General features: G+C 34.4%; 1 protein-coding gene across 4 annotated transcripts in view; it reads right to left on the bottom strand.

The window, feature by feature from the left end:
* Positions 1–17,677, bottom strand: part of LOC122533206 — a 45,313-nt gene that overhangs the window by 6,330 nt on the left and 21,306 nt on the right. For 3 of the 4 annotated variants that reach the window (XM_043662683.1, XM_043662684.1, XM_043662685.1), the window contains 3 exons: positions 16,138–16,497; positions 14,281–14,875; positions 12,384–12,481 (listed from right to left, as the gene is read on the bottom strand). In XM_043662683.1, coding sequence (XP_043518618.1) covers positions 12,384–12,481; positions 14,281–14,875; positions 16,138–16,497 — 1,053 coding nt within the window. The remainder of the gene's footprint in view (positions 1–12,383; positions 12,482–14,280; positions 14,876–16,137; positions 16,498–17,677) is intronic. The other variant, XM_043662686.1, reaches the window with a different exon arrangement.

The raw sequence follows: 17,677 nt of genomic DNA, 5'->3' as shown, positions 1-17,677 counted from the left end.
TATTTTCTCAGTTTTATGTATATTTAAGTATAACCCAGGTAAAACAAATAATAAATTTATTACTTTTTAATAATTTCTGTGCAGGATATACCGATGAATTCAAAAAGAAGACGAATTATTGTATACGGTTTGGTCACTCGTTATGGTCCGCAATCAGTTGGAATGACATGTCACGCATGTCGAGAATTTTTTTGTCCTCAAAATTGCTGTATTTTCTCAGTTTTATGTATATTTAAGTATAACCCAGGTGAAACAAATAATAAATTTATTACTTTTTAATAATTTCTGTGCAGGATATACCGATGAATTCAAAAAGAAGACGAATTATTGTATACGGTTTGGTCACTCGTCATGGTCCGCAATCAGTTGTCAGCGCAAGTAGTTAACCTCTTGCGTTGGAATGACGTGTCATGCACCTCGAGAATTTTTTGTCCCGAAAATTACTATATTTTTAAGTATATTTAAGTATAATCTAGGCAAAGCAAATAATAAATTTATCACTTGTCAATAACTTCTATCCAGTGATATCATACCGACGAATTTAAAAAGAAAGCGACGAATTGTTGTATACGGTTTGGTCACTCGTTATGGTCCGCAATTAGTTGCCAGCGCAAGTGGTTAACACTTTCTAGTTGCGCGTCTCTCCTGAAATTGTACTCGTCGTCGCGTATATCGCGAGTCATTGATGTTACCGTTAATGAAACTGACTGATTATTTTCCTAAAGTCACGTTTACGTGTCATTACGATTGGAAAGGGAAGGCGACTGTAGATTAAAGATTATTATCCGTCAATCCTATCTTTCCTCGTGATTTTCTCAGGGTAATTGTTGGTATTTGAATCGAAATGAAATGTTCGCACGTTACAACAAGTATATATATGTACAGAGATCATTACAGCTCTATATATGTATTTACAACAATCTCAAATCTCTTGAATTCAATGTTTTTCAATACACTGTGTCAAGACAATTGTTGTGGCTTTGTTTCTTTATTTATCCTATGCAGTTTTTTGCGTAAGAAACAAACAAATTAAATAAAGGCGAAGTCCCAAGTTGCAAAGAAAAAAAATTGAATGATATTCAAACTTTTTTGCGTTTCTAAAACTTTGCCATTGTCCATTTTGCCACTTCTTCTCACGCAAACAATAACGTGCATCAAATATATAAAATTCTACCAATTATAACAAATATGTGTATAGAGTAAAAATCTTTTGTCCAAATATTAATACGAATCTCACTGTATAATTAGAAGAAAGCACATACTTTTTGAAGCATTTAGGCAGCTAATTGATTTTAAATTTTAACCAATGAAACTCTCTGAATAATTGCAATCTAATTTCGAGTCAAGAATCGAAATTTGTAAAATAGTAAAAAAAAAAAAAAAAAAAACAAATCAAGTAAAACGAAATTTGAAAATATTCTCAAAATTTCGCTAATTATTGAATTAGCCAAATACGTTTAACGTGTAATTATCATTCTTTTCTGCACGATTTGGAGAGAAAGTATTCCTCAGAGTGGAAAGTGTCACTGAAAATGTCACACCTGAAAAGTTTCATCCGGATCTGCCCCTGCGACTACTCTATCGAATCGCGTGACGAGATCTTCTCTTTCAAGATCCTTCGTCTCGTCGGGCTTCTGGCGTGACGAAATCGTTTCTTCTGGCTGCGACGGTTCCTCGGAGGTCTTTTTATCGTCATCCTCATGCTCCAGAAATGAAAGCAAGTTCGGTAATCAATACGTTTGATTACAGGCCGTTGATAAAAGTGACTTTCAATCGTGTGAATGGCGACAGAGATTCACGTGAGAAGCAAACGGATAATGATAACGCGATGTTCGCGACTTGACGCATTCAGTGGCATTCAGCTGTTTTTTTTCTTTCTATTTTTTTAGCACTCTATAATTTCGTTCTTTGCGTCAAATTGACACTTTCCTTTTGTATTTACTCGAGGTTCTCTGACATTTATGTACAATGTTCGTTCATGATTCAAGAAATCATTTCTTTTTTCTTTTTACCAGGTTTTATATTTCACGTTACGTTCATATATTATCGTTAATAAATGTAATAATATGAAGCCAATTGATTAACATAAATATATAAATATTATGGCTCTTTTATTTTTCTAACGTATAGAATATCTTTTATTACCATTTTTAATAATAGAATTAGATTATGGTGATTTTTATACGTGATTGAATAGAAATGTGAAATTATTAAAAAAAAGAAAGATTAAAAACGAAAAATATTTTGAAAAAAAATCAATTCACAGATTTGACCATTTATCTTTATGTTCTATTAATTTTGTAGCATTGCGTCAATTTGACACCAAGGGATAAATCAAGTTGGAGAAATGGGGAACAATTGTAATTTATAATTACCAGAGATGTTCCAATTTGAAGAAAACTTGTTCAAGATTTTAATATTTTGCGTTAAAGTACTTGTCTGTTTTGTCAAAAATAGATTTAGATTTGGAAATGTAATTTTGTGCAATCGAAACATTTCCATTTTTAACGTTTGCACCATTATGTAAAAGTTCATGTTATTCAACACTAAAGAATTATCGATTACAGAGTAAAATTTTCCACCAGAGACATTAAAGTAAAAGAAATGGAAAAAACTTTACACTAACAATACAACAGAGTACACAAGCTTTTATCCACATATATATTTTACACAAAAATTTCAAAACCATCTTCAACGCTACGTTGCTTTACATCTATAAAATTCGTAAAAAAAAAAAAAAAAAAATTACAAAATAAGTCATTTTGCCCATTTCGATCATTCCAAAGTTAACATACGTGTAAATAATTATCAACTCTGTAGCTGAGTGTCACAACTTGAAAAATATTTGCGTCAATGTTTATGCGTCAATTGATTTTTGAAATATTGAAAATGAAATTTATAGGGTGAAAAAAAGAAAAAAAAAAAGAAAATTCAATAGAAAGAGCTTTAAACGTTTAACATCTCGATAGTGAAAGTATGTGACATGCAACGTTTCTCCAAGCAAACCGCAGAAATATCTGCACGCATATATGTTTTTACATATCTTTTCGTTTCTCCTTCATTCTTTTGCTCGCCAATTTTCTTTATAAGTATAATTTTCTCTCGCAATTTTCAAACGCGCACACGTTCACAACCTATCGAACTTTCGACAGTCAATTTATTAATCTTTTGATACTTTCTATACACTTCTCACTGTGTAATACGACCGAGCAAGTCTGTTGGAAAGAGAGCTCACCGAACCGCAAGGACTAAGCTCGGAATATGAAAAGTGCAGCGACGTGAAACATTTTATTAAGCGATGGTACTTTATCCGACGAGTGACGAGGGATATTTTAAATTCCACCAATGTGTCCGCGAATAGACGTCGAACGAATGAAAGTGAAACACACTTTTGTTGCGAAACAAATCAATGATTCGATACTCTGTGGAGGGGCAAGTAAATTAACATTTCGAAATTATTGTTCAACTTTAGCCTCTCGTTGCAACATGTAATTAACGCGGCACGTTCTCGACTTATTTTCTTTCTTCTCAATCGAATCGTTTCGGTCACTAACCCTTCTTTGAACAACAAGTGGAAGCACAATTTATCAGCTAGGGTCGGCGAAACAATGCTTTTATTGTCCGTGTGCCTCCACTCCAAAGAAAACCCTTTGTTCCTGTTTCTTAATTGTCTAATGCCGGTGAGCAAAGGCCAACCTTTCATTTACAGAACAATTGGTTTGTTTGAAAGTTTATTTATCCGTATTTATTTTCTCGGACGGATTTGAAATTTATTGACGCTAAAATTCAAAAATTGTCGCTGCGTGTGTTTTAATTAATTAATTTATTCGAGAGCGATTTTAATTTAATAATAATGATATGGCAGAGTTGTTCAAGTGCGCGATTATAATTTAAAAAGAAATTACAACACGTTAAAATATCATCAAAAACACGAAATATTGGCAAATTTAGCAACGAATGGCGATGTGGTTAATATGGTGATGTAGATTAACGTCGTTGCCCGACGTTAATTAAAAAAGAAAAAAAAAAATCTGTCTTTGACTTTAGTAGCGAAATTACTTTGAGTAGAATCAATCTCATTTTATCGTTATTCAAGTACAATTTTATTATCAACGATTTTATTTTAACGAAAATGTTACACGACTACTCATTTATAACTATACTATAATATTAAGTTGCTTAATAAGTTCGTTCGCAACCATCAATGATATAAATTTGACGTGTGTCGTAATAATACAATAACCGGTAAGAATATCTTTTTTCCAAAGTCATCTTTTTTTTTTCGGAGTTTTCAAGGATATTGTTTTCTCTTCTCCATACAACTACACGTTTCTTTTTCTTTTTTTTTTTAAATTGTATCGTGTGACTGGTAAAAAAATACATTCAGATATCATCAAAGAACATGATGAAGAAGAAATGTCATTTCAAGTTGGGTGAAAAATTTTATTTTCTGCATCGTCACAATTCGAAAAGAATATTTAGGTAGCCTCGCCTTAAATATTCTAACCACTCTGTATACACCGATATGCTATATTTTATAATTCATTATTAATTTTATATTATTTATTATTTATTATTAATTTTATATTTTACTTATTATTTATTTTATATTTATATAATATTTATTATTATTATTTATTAATCAACCGCATTTTAATTCTTTAAGTAGCTTTACTTTTTAAGTTGTTACAACGTATACCTCATCGCCAACGTTTCAAAACGTACGATGAAAAAAAAGGAAAGAAAAAAAGTGACAAAGCAGAAATACCCTGTCGCCATTCTTTCAGAAGCTAAACACTTGGTAGCTACGCATATCTTACGAGATCGAAGTCGTCGTATGTGAAGGTGTATAAATCCGTGACGAATCGGGAGTCCTTTTTGTAATGTTTCCTTGCCTTGTTGCTACTGCCCATTTTATCAGAATTTACACTTGCTCTTAAACTCCCTGTCACTGTTCTATCTCTGTCAATTCTTTACGCAATAAAGTAAACAATAAAGTAAACAGCACACTTTCTCCTATCGCACTGTTTGCACAGAGTCTCACCGTGTCACTGAACAGAGCTCGAACAGCCGAATCGAAGAATTATTGGCATCCACAAGGAAACGAACTGGTCGGCAAACGTTGACAAAATCGTTAAAAAGCAACACATCATCAAACGTTTCTTGCTCAAACGTCGTTACGCTTTGCGACACTGGAGCTTTCTCTGTTCTTAGGCGTCAGACGGAAAGTTATTCCATCAGCTTGAGAGTAGATAACCGATAAACCGATGGCCTGTTATTTGCGAAAGAACCGTAAGAACACCGTACGCAAAGTAGGAGGATAAAAGTCCTTCACAGACTTTCTTTCCTTTAATTCAGAGGTGCAACACCTCGGCAACGACTTTTCCTATTGTTCATTTTCTATTGTGCGGAGGAAACGGGCAATTAAAAAATGAATTCATTTCCTTACTGACGTTCTTTTGTTGGGACACGGTCAGAGAGCTAGAGAGAATTATTCCTCAAAATTACTCGGTATCGTCCACGAAATTGTTCCACTAAATAAAAATAGAATAGAATCGAAGCAGACAATGGAACAAAATTGATTTTTTTGGAATTTGCAATTATAATTTAGACGTAATAAACGTCTAAAGCACGTTTTCTGAAGACACATTAAATTAAAAAAATAAGCGGATTCTTTTACGAAAAAAGATTAAGAAATATTCAAACATCACAGACTACGAAAAATTGTAACAATTTTCTTCTAACGAGAGACGTAACATTGCTAAAGACAATGATTATAAAAGTTACAGTAAAAATATATATCTCGAGTTGTATAAAGCGAAAAATCTTGAGTAAACATTTCCTCTCGACAAGTATCACAACATGTTAAAATACAACAGGATCCTCTATAACGCGAGAGCGCAAAATGTTACAATTAAATAAATAGTTCTTAAATAAATAGTCCTTCAAGTAAAACAAAATATGACATGTACAGATCTCTTTTGCTCTGCAACTTATCTTTTGCAGAGGAGATGAACAGAAGAATTTGAAGTTTTGGCTGAAAAATATTATTTCTTATTTCTCGCGTTAAAAATCACGGGGAAAAAGATCGCCTTGCTCAAGTAGTAGTACTTGCAATTGGAATGAATTCCTTTTTGAAATGACACAACTGATTTCGTATAAATTACCACAATGTTAATACTTAATACTTGAGAGTCCTTGCGTAACGATTCACGCGAAATTATGTTTCTTTAAGACAATGCAACAACGCGTACGTTTTTTCGTTTATGTTTGTTTGTCACAAATCAGTCTTTTTCAGCAACTTTTCAATGGCGTTGTTCAACGGCAATTTTTAGTTCGCGTTATAATGGTCCCATTGCATCATGAACTTTTTTTTTTTCTCGATACTTTGCACGTTCTAAAAACGAATAAAAAGGAATAAAGAGGTCATTTGTTTCATAGTCTTTTGTTTTCGTTTTTCTTTTCGGAAAAATTTGCAACTTTGCACACTCGCACGATAAAGATACAACATTTTTTCTACATAATCAACTGATGGTTATTCCACGTTGCAGTTAATTTTCAACGGTCAAATTTGTTTGCTCCATTCGTGTTCACGTGCAAACGAATCTTCAATGCGTTCATTCACCTCGGCTACAGTGGCTACAATGTGTACTTTTAATTAATAAAAGGCACGCAGAGCACGTCCCGAGGCATTTTTATAAGCTCCGCGCTTTACGATGCAACAGAAACGGAAGTACAGTTCAATTGCAATCGCGTCTTTTAATTGTCGACGTTCCAGCAACATTAGTTACTTTCTTTACGAATATTTTCGTAATATTCATCTTGTTGTCTTCAAAAATTGTACGATTCAGAAAAATCGCAAAATGTCCTTTTGCAAGTGCTGGAATGTCGTCGAACGATGAATCGTGCCAAAATGAGGAAAGAACGTTTGTCTCTAACCTCTTGCGCTGGAATGACGTGCCACGAACGTCGAGAATTTTTTTGCAATATTTTCACAGTTTCAAGTATATTTAAGTATAACCTAGGCAAAGCAAATAATAAATTTATCACTTTTCAATAATTTCTGTGCAGTGATATACCGACGAGTTCAAAAAGAAAGCGACGAATTATTATACGGCTTGGTCACTCGTTATGGTCCGCAATCACTTGCCAGCGCAAGTGGCTAACCTCTTAACGCACGTCGAGAATTTTTTGTCCCCAACATTGCTACATTTTCACAGTTTCAAGTATATTTAAGTATAACCCAGGCAGAGCAAATAACAAATTTATCACTTTTCAATAATTTCTATCCAGTGATATGCCGATGAATTCAAAAAAAAAAGACAAATTATTATATACGGTTCGGTCACTCGTTATGGTCCGCAATCAGTTGCCAGCGCAAGTGGTTAAACCATCAAGAATAACTTATATTCCGTTCAAATGCATGGTAGAGCTGCAAACGAAACACCTCGTGTGTCAATAATCTTTTGATATTCAAATTTTCACATTACTCGCATTATTATCGTACAACTCATTATCAAAAATTGCCACTATGCACGTTACTTTTGTGTCTATGGAAACAAATTTCGCTTGTTTTTACGAAGATATTGCAAGAAAACCAAGCGTAGAAGATTTTTTTACTGTAGAAAATAATAAATAAATAAATAAATAAATAGTTTTTTTATCGTTGTGTCTTTGAAATAAGAAAACAAGAAAATTTCTCCGAGAGAACGCACTGTTTCAAATTGTCTCTAAATCTAGCAAATAAATAGTTGCCAAACGAAAAGGAAGCACGAAATTCTCGAGGACTGTGATTCTAGCTTCCGAGAGAATATCAAATATATACATTTCCTCTGACCCTGATAAGGTACACGACGCGTCGCTAGCGAAACGTCGTTTCGTAAATAATGAATGAGGTTTGCATCTCCGGAAGGAATCGAATCTACGCACTGTCGTCGTCGTCGTTCATCCTCCGAAGCAACGTAAAATAGTCCGAACGTTACTGAAAATTAGCAAATTTCACAAATAACTGCTTGACGGAGACAAAGCTAATCGAGCCCGAGTGGCGGCTAATCGAATTTCTAATCGAATCAGCGATTCACCGGCGACACCGAGAGTTCGCTTCTCGCAGCTTCCTGCAGCGCCGATGACACACAGAACGAAAACATGGAGAGACAGAGAAGCTTTGCTTGTACGCGATGGGACTCGCTCGAGACGAGAACAACACGGGCACTGGCATAAAGTGAGTCAAGTGAGCGGCAAACCGATCGCGATCTCCCGGTGAAGTTTGCTCGAAGGAGGTGGCGGAGCCATGGATTGGCTATTAACCGTCTATGGAGACTGGTCTTGGTCTAGCTCGGCTTTTTAGCGTTTGGTGAAAGTGCTTCGGGCTCGTTGGACGCGGCGCGAGCCCGAAGCAAGCCTGCCTCCGCTCGTTTATCCGCCACTGCAACAACGAAACAGCTTCGCACTTGTTTCTCTTCCATTAGTTTCAGCAACATTGTTTCAAAGTTTCAGAGTTGCAGCAAGTGCAGTGCGGTGCCTCTGTCATTCCCCGACAGAAAATATTTACTGCTGGGAATTTCTCGTACCAACAACAAGCCATTTTTTGGCTATATCAAACCACTATATTACATTGTATTACGTTACATCGTGTTGTATAGAAGAATGAAAAGACAGAAAATTTATGTACATGGTGAAATAAATAAAAATAAACTGCGAAAAGACAAAGGTTATCTTGGGAAGAAATTTCTGCCGCGGATTGGAAAAATTTAATTTCTTCAGCAACGTGTGGAAAACGTCACCAAGATCACGAGAGAGTACAACACGTTATTAATGATACGTTATTTCTTTAAAAATGCTTCAAACATTCAAAACGTTTGATCGGGAACTTTCTCTAGATTTTCTTTGTTAGTTTTTTTTTTTTTTCTATAATAATAAATAATAACTGTCTAATTAACTACTCTAATCTACTATCCTCCAATTAGTTTCAATGATATAAAATAACACTTTATAATTTTAAAATTCAAATGTTTCCAAACAATTTTGTATTATTCGGTATGATTGAGACAACCTTTTGCCAGGGATTACGTACAATTACGTACAATATATTGTATCATAACCATTGTTATTGCTGTGTTGTGTTAATTTTTATATAATTACTATATTATATTAACTTAATTTTAACTATATAACTTATTATATTAATTTTTATATAATTACTATATTATAATTACTATATTATAAACATGTGTATTATTACATGTCTTTTACAACTGCAAGAGAAACTTATTAAAATATGAGATGTAAAATTTTATTTAAAAAAGTAACAAAAGTAACAATGTAAGACATTATTATTATTATTTTTAATTTAATGCAATATGATGTAATATGTATTAATTAATATATACTAATATAATTATGTAATATAATAACGTAATATGGTATAGTATAACATATAAAGTATATCACAATGTAATGTAACGTTACATTTTTGAGGATATTAAAAGTATGTATTGTAGACAATACACATAATCCATTCACATTGAATAAAAGAACACAAAGTATAGATAAATGTTGCTCTTATGATTATATTTCAAATGCAATAAGAAATTAAAGATATAATGTATAATATTTAAAATATGAAAAGAATCGTTTATTATGATGGGAAATATTTGGATTATGATGAATATTTACTGTAATATTAACATTGGAATGTTAATCATTTCAACAGGAACAAGAAAATTGTTCTTTACAGGTAATTATAATTACAATTCAAAGAAATAATTATACAATTCAAAGAAAATACGCATTATATGAGATGCAATTTTTTGATAAAAAAGAAGAGACTTTCAAAGTTAAACTTGATTCACTTGTAAAAAATGATCAATTTTCAATATAATACAGGTTAATTTCATCAGTGATGATGCAAACGAACTTATCACACAACCTAATTACCTAACTGTATTCAATTCAAGAGTTCATTCACTCGGGTACTGACTGTAAATTTCTACTGGCTTCGAATAAATAGAGTTCGTACAAATGGAGAATTCTACGAGACATTCTATTTGTGAAAATAGTCGCTCTTTGGGAAGAAATTTTTAGAGGATCATTGCTCTGAGGATGCCATCTCCCTACACAGATCGTGTGTAAGGTGTTTCACTTGACTGCTCATGCGAGTCTTTTGACCTACGGATAGTTTAGTTCTTGATCTGCCATGATACAAGTTATCTGAGCGTGTTAGAGAATTGGTTGCGTTTTTTTCTCCAAAATTGCTTCACACACAAAAAGAAAATTCTTCTTCATGTATTGGATTATGATGATAATCGTAATAAATTCATTTTACCATGAAGTATGAGTGTAACATTTCTTTAAGGATATTTATCGATGCTTGCAGGCCAATTCCAAATCATATTCTTTAAATATTGATAACATTGTTTAATATAATATTGTTCAAAGAAAATAGAATAATGAAATGTTATTTTTCAAATACATATAATAACCTTGATCATGGGCGTCAAATTTCTTCAAAATATCACATCTTTAATTATTTAAGTAATTACTCCATCATTTAAGTATTTAATCAATCAAGTAATTATTTCTACACAATTTTTCACAAACAGATTCTGAATTTATTACAATTATCAATTTTAAAACTCAAAAATAGTTGGGACAGAATTTTCAGAGTGTTTTTTAAATTTCGACAGTTTTCATAAACATAAATTTAGCACTTGGGGAGAGTTAAACATACTTTTTATCCCATTCAAGCGATCTTTTAATTTGCAAATTATTTTGGAGGAAATGTGCGAACGAAGAAACTAGAGCGGCCTAGATTTTTCAATTCTGAAATAATCATTGAGAACACGTATTCATCGTGAAATTACTTTGATTCTACTTTACTTTAAAAGAAATCTTTAACCTACTTTACTTTAAAGAAAAAGAGATTAATACACGCTTATTATTCTCACTGCACGCAGTTAAGGGTTACTCGAAAATCTGACGCGACGAATTGTGTCACGCTCTATCTAACGGCTCGCATTGATCCTTTCGGCGGCAACGTCCGTTTCCGGCTCCTCCATTTCCATACAATGGACACTGCTCTGGCGAATACAGATAGATCGTCTGTGCATTTAACGAGACTCTCGCTGTCAGGACCCCGAAACGAGGTCGTAAGCCTCATCGACCTCATTTTCCGCGTCGATAATGCTCCGAAAAATGCTTGCGCGAAAAACATACACACACACACACACACACACATCGTCGAAAATTATCCGCGATATGTTTTCTTCTCTTTGGCAGCTGACGCACGAGTGAAAAAAACTCCTCTCTTTCGCCGATTGTTTGCCAATTGCTTCCCCTACCGATCAACCAGGTTAAACGAGTCTCCATTTGTCATAGAAAGTCGACATGGAGTCCTCGACATTTCCAAACAAAACCTGGTGAACCTTTATCTTCCACTTTGGTTCCGCGAGAATTAATTGGCACGATTAACCATTTGCGCTGGCAACTGATTGCGGACCATAACGAGTGACCAACAATTCGTCACTTTCTTTTCGAACTCGCCGGTACGATATCGCTGGGTAGAAATTATTGACAAGTGATAAATTTATTATTTGCTTTGTCTGGGTTATACCTAAATATACTTGAAACTGAGAAAATATTGCAATTTTGGGGACAAAAAATTCCCGACGTGCGTGGCACGTCATTCCAGCGCAAGAGGTTAACTTGCGCTGACAAATGATTGCGGACCATAACGAGCGACCAAACCGTATACAACGATTCGTCGCTTTCTTTTTGAATTCGTCGGTATGATATCGTTGGATAGACTGAGAAGTAATAAATTTAACATTCGCTTTGCCTGGGTTATACTTAAATACACTTAAAAAACTGAGAAAATATTGCAAAAAATTCTCGATGTGCGTGACACGTCATTCTAGCGCAAGAGGTTAAAACCAAACATCAAAATCAAGCTTATCCCTGAGAAAGGTTTTATCGTATGTTTGGTGGGATCATTGTAGTGATATAGTTCACTTCGAGTTATCGAAACCTGGATAAGCACTTGCACTACTGCAGACTTGTATCGCCAACAATTACAACGATTGCATTCCAAATTGTTGGCAAAAAGGGCAGTTTTAGTCAACAGAAAAGTAATATTCCAACGAATGCAAAATTGATCACTCATCGACAATTACCCTAATGATATGAAAACATTCACAAAAAAGGCGAACATAGGACTGATCAGAGCAGAGGCTTCCCATTTTAAAATTAGAGATTGTCAATTGGATTATTGTACCACGTTGTTTCTTATCAAGTTACAACAGTTTCAAATGCGGACAATCTTTCATCCTCTGGATTTGTTCGTCTCCCAATTATTTCGAATATTGTGGAAAAGAATATTCACTCACCCGTCGTTCTTCTTCGCGTGCTGCTCTCAGGTGAGATTCGATTGCATCCAGATCGATTTTCGGCATCGCTGTTTCGATGTTATAGACGTCGAAGCCGCCTTCCATGGAAAGAATAATATCACAAAAGATATTACAATTTTCAAACTGAATATTCAGTATTATGTGATAACTGAAATTAATCAACAAATTGTCACACGCCAACTGCTCTCTTCATCACACGTTATAAAACTATTCTATTTTTACTTTTATTATCTACAGTTATAATACGCGTGCAATTGGAGCTTTCGTTTTCTTTAGATTTATTAGACAAGTATCGTCCAAATGCTTTGCGCAAGCTGAATTGAAAAAATAGCGAATTTTTATTTCGCAACTTTCTACGTCCTTGTTAAATCATGATTATCTTCTTCTTCACATATATTACACGTTTTACTTGTATACACCTTTGAAACTCGAAGAAGCACGACAAGTGTACACTTGGGAAGAATACTTGGGAAGAAGAAGCATAAACGAGCAGCGGTGAAAGGGACGCGTCGCGTATGATAGATATGCATATTTGGAAGTGTTTTTAGTCTTGTACCGATTACGCTAATCGTGCAGAACTTCCTGCGCGATACGTGAAAGATTAGCAGTAAATTTGACCGTGATTACATTACTTTCTTTTTTTTTTCCTTTTAAGGTCTTTCTTTGTGGCTGCGTGTAAGAAAATCGAGGCGAGTTCGCACGTAGCACGTTGCATTGTTCTCCGTGCTCTTTCGCCGTAAAATTTCACTTCTCCTAAGCAACTGCATATTAACCGCAATCACACATGGCGTAAAGCGTACAGGTGGCAGAAATGAATATGTTGCTTTAATTTTAGCAATAGAGCTTTAACGAGAGCAAAAATACATACAGGGACTATATATCTTCAAAGTTTTAGTTGACGCGAGCATCTTGACACTAAAACTATCAACACGACGATTAAAGTATAAAACTTTCGTCAGCGACATTAAAGTAAAAAAGAGTAAAAAAAACTTAAAAAAATATGGTGGAGTACACTTTTATTTATGCATTTTACGAAAAATGATTTGAATATCTAAAAACTACTGCTTTACATCTATAAAGTTACCTCGATAGTTGTAATATTAAATACGTAATTCCTGCCACTGTTAAAATTTCTATTATTAAATAAGCTTAACAATGCTTGTTGCAATACGCGAGGAAAATATTTATTACTGTGGTAGTAATGTTTCACTTAGAGCTTCATTAAAATCCATTAAAGCGATTTCTGTCATATAAACATATTTATTCTTATCAAAATCTTCTAATCTGTGAAAAAAAAATTTAGCAATAATATCAAAGTAATTACAACGTTACAATGATTAAACCGATAATTTTAACAACAAAAGGATATTCGCATGGCTTAAATTATCTTTTCTCCATACCTTTCTTTATCTAATGACACAAAGGAGAAATTTTAACGCTGTAGGCGTTGCCGAAAAAATTGATGAAGAAAGCGGTTTCGAACAGATTATAAATATCTCTGATAAAACTTAAGGAGAGAAAATAAAATGTTGTTGCAACAGTTTGAATTTGCCTCTGCAATCGAACGCAGTCGAGAGTGCTCGGTCACGTGGTCGTCCGATGACCGCGAATATTTAAACACCACCAGTTACCAAACTCATAAATATGAGTTTTTTCGTTTTTACAATTGCCGAGAAGATGCGATTATTATTATTATTATTATTTTTTTTTTTAATCAAGATTTCTATTTGTTTCAATTATTATCATTTAAACGAATGACGATGATAATTCTTTCGCTTCCCTCGCGAAAAATTCCCCTTTCATTCGTACGCGAACAAACCTGCAGCCTAGCTTACCGTTTGCCTAATACAATTTATAAAGTATAAAAAGTATGTACCTGGCCCATTGTCCGCGTCAGCCCTTCTCTTGTCCGGACGTCTTTGTGGATTCGCCGTTCTTAAGTGATGCAACTGTTGCTGCTGTTGCTGCTGTTGCTGCTGTCTACGTTTCGCCTGATTCCTGGCCATCTTCTCCTTCTTTTTGGTATCGGCGCTCGACGCTTCCGGAAGGTCGCGGTCCAACAGCTTGTTCGTGTCCTCGATGGCGTCCTTCATCATATTGTTTATGTTCATGTTCATGTTCATGTTCATGTTCATGTTCATGTTGATGGAGGCGGAGGACCGCGAGGACGCGTGAATGTGATCGAGAGCCTCCATGGCGACCACGTCCGGTACCGGTTGCACGTACTTCTCGAGATCGACCCCGATGTCACGGCCGATGCTCGAGAGCAGATCAATCTCCTCGAGCTTGGTGTAGGTGGGCTGCTCCTCCGGATAACTGTCTGTGTCGGTGTTGCTCCCCGAGTCGTCGTCGTCGGCGAAGCCGCTCGACGTCACCGTCTGACGGTTGCCTATTTTGGAACGGGCTTGGTGAGGCAACTCCTTTGCCTCGCGTATCAGGTCGATGTGCTCCACCACCGTGATGTCCTCCGTCTGAGGACAGACAACCATTGTTGCTTAATCGCTTCCTTTTTTTCGTTTTAGGTAGAAACACGGACAATCGAGATCCCATTAATTGCAAATCCCACTGTAATAATATTACACATAACTTTACAAGCACGTAGATGTTTATGTATTAAGACGATGATAATAATATACTGACACAATATACAATAACGTATGCATGTACGCCATCACGTAGTATTGAGACTTTTCGAGCTAATAATAATACGACATTGAAACAAAATTTGTAAAATGAACAATTTTCATCTTTGCTGTGTATGTGAATACTTTTTTTTTTTTTTTTTCATTATACTCTATCATATAATGTAATTTTTATCAATGGTATCGTAACGTAACGATATTACATACGACGATTACATCGACAGATTGATGCTGTTTTAAAACCAGAAAATACATATAGTGTGAACTCTGTTAAATACGTTAATATGTATCTGTGTTTTACATATGTACGTACATGCCCGCGTTCAGTTAAATTGAGGAAAGAAATTCGACTTTGAACAAGTATCGTAATGCAATATTTCAGTTAAAATATTTCCTGAACTAATGGCTTTTCGGCACAAGTTGTTTAATATTTTTTTATAGAGCCAAGTCGATCAGTGTATAGTGTAAATAGGATTCCACGTATCATTATATTATTATTATTATTATAAATGTTAAAAATAAAAGTGTTCTTTCGAGCGAAATTTACAAGTGTTTACGACGCAATTATTAAAAAGGTACTCGTTAAAATACGTTTTATTATACATTTTTAATCAAGTATAAAGAGTTATTTTAGCATTTAAAAGAATCATGTATCTTTCAATCACGTCAAAAATTTTATTAGACAGTTAAGAGAATATTAAATAAGCATTTTTCGAATGTATTCATAATCCTACGTTGTACAACTATTGACGTAATACAAAAATACAAGTTACTAATAAAATCCTCCTAATCCTAGTAACATTAATGATTGATGATTATAAATTATATAAAATTATAATATAAAATAATATAAAACTAAATAATAATAATATAAAAATAAATAAAAATAATATAAAAATAATATAAAATCAGCAATTATAAGTTGCAGAAGTTATTTGTGATTATTACGTGGACAACGATCGATCGATCGATCGATCGATCAACGATTACATTTAATGATCGATTACAAATTAAAAAACCGTCCAACGCTGCACGATCGAAAATGAATAAAAAAAAAAAAAGAAAAGAAAACAGAAAAAATGGAAACTCACCTCGCCGATCTCGCTAGTTTTCCCCGAGTCTGGTATTTCCTCGATCTCCGGAAACTGGAGGGTCTCTTTGACACTGGTGGTCAGTTCAACGATCTCGACCTCGACGGGGATCTCTCGTTCCTGTTTCTTTTGCAACACCGCTTCCGACAATTCCGTGGCAGTGTTCTCGGCGACCGTGTCGGCAACCGCCTCTTCTGGCTCCAACACTGTCAGATGCGTCTCCGCCTCGACCACGCTGTTCACGATATCCGATTTCAGCGTGAGGATCTTTTCCTCTGTCCTCGAGTCTTCAACGCTTTTCACGTAGTTTATGCATTTCTCCGATGGCGGCACCACCGACTCGTACAGAGATGTGACAGTCTGAAAGCAGCGTCGATTCCCGTTTAACCCTTTCGTCAACGTCGGCCAACTTCACGTAGTCACATGCAGCTAGATTACGTAACCGTACCGTGACAGCGTAGCATTGTTTACGAGCCGTGTGCATTAGAAAGTGGCACTAGTCGCTTTTTTCAGAAAAGAAAAACGATGCTCGAATTAATCACAATTACACGTGAGCCTTTCATTTTAAAGAATAATTCTAACTTTGCACTTGTCCATCAAAATTATTCACAAACGGAAGTGGAAGCTGACTTTACGCAAGCAGGTGCTCCGTCACAACAGCAAAATACAAAGATACGACTTGAGATTTGTTTTCTCATCCTATTCTCAATTTACTTACCACAATTATTTTAAAAATTTAAAATAAAATCAAATGACGAAGAGAAGAATCTTTTGTAAATAAATATGTTGTACAAATTACTTGTACTTGTGTCTCAAAATGCACTGATAATTCTTATCGTTTACGTATTTCATGAATATTAATTGCAATGAGAAAATTCTTGAATAAATCTTTGTATGAAATAGAGCGTTACACAAAATTACACATAATTTATTCATCAATTTACTTAAATTATTCAAAAGTCGCTATTTCAGTAAAAATACAATGGACGAAATTGGCATGAATTAGTAATTTTTATAAACCGTTTAAAAAATGTGGCACAAGTGGCGATCTGTGCGAAATTATTCTTACTGAGAAAAATATAAGTGTATTTTAACAAATACAAGTAGATTTCGAAAGTTGGCACAAATTTTTTGTAGGCACGTTAAAATATAAATCCTTGAATATCTATCTATTTCTCACTCATCTTTGATTAAATATTTTTAATTAAATAACGATTGTTGTATAGTTCGATCACTCTAAAATTACATTAGTAGCGAGAGAATGTTATGTTGCTGTCAACATTATGATATAGTAACATTTATTTTGAAGAATAAAGGCAAATTTCTTACATTCATTCGAATGAATAACAAGTATGAATAAACGTCGCATGATACATTTAAAGGAAGAATGTCAATATTGTCTCTTAATTGCAGGTTGTGATTAAACTCGAAATTAAAAGTGACGGAAATTAGAGGATGATGGAGCATTCCATCGTTGGAACGTACATATTTTTGTCCAGTCTGCGAGACAAAAGCGGCACGTAAATGAAAGCTAGAGCTA

The sequence above is a fragment of the Frieseomelitta varia genome, unplaced genomic scaffold (genome assembly GCF_011392965.1).
Source record: "Frieseomelitta varia isolate USP_RPSP 00005682 unplaced genomic scaffold, Fvar_1.2 scaffold_504, whole genome shotgun sequence".
NCBI lineage: Eukaryota > Metazoa > Arthropoda > Insecta > Hymenoptera > Apidae > Frieseomelitta > Frieseomelitta varia.
Note: the sequence above shows the minus strand (reverse complement) of the source record. Positions and strands in the feature narration are given on the sequence as shown.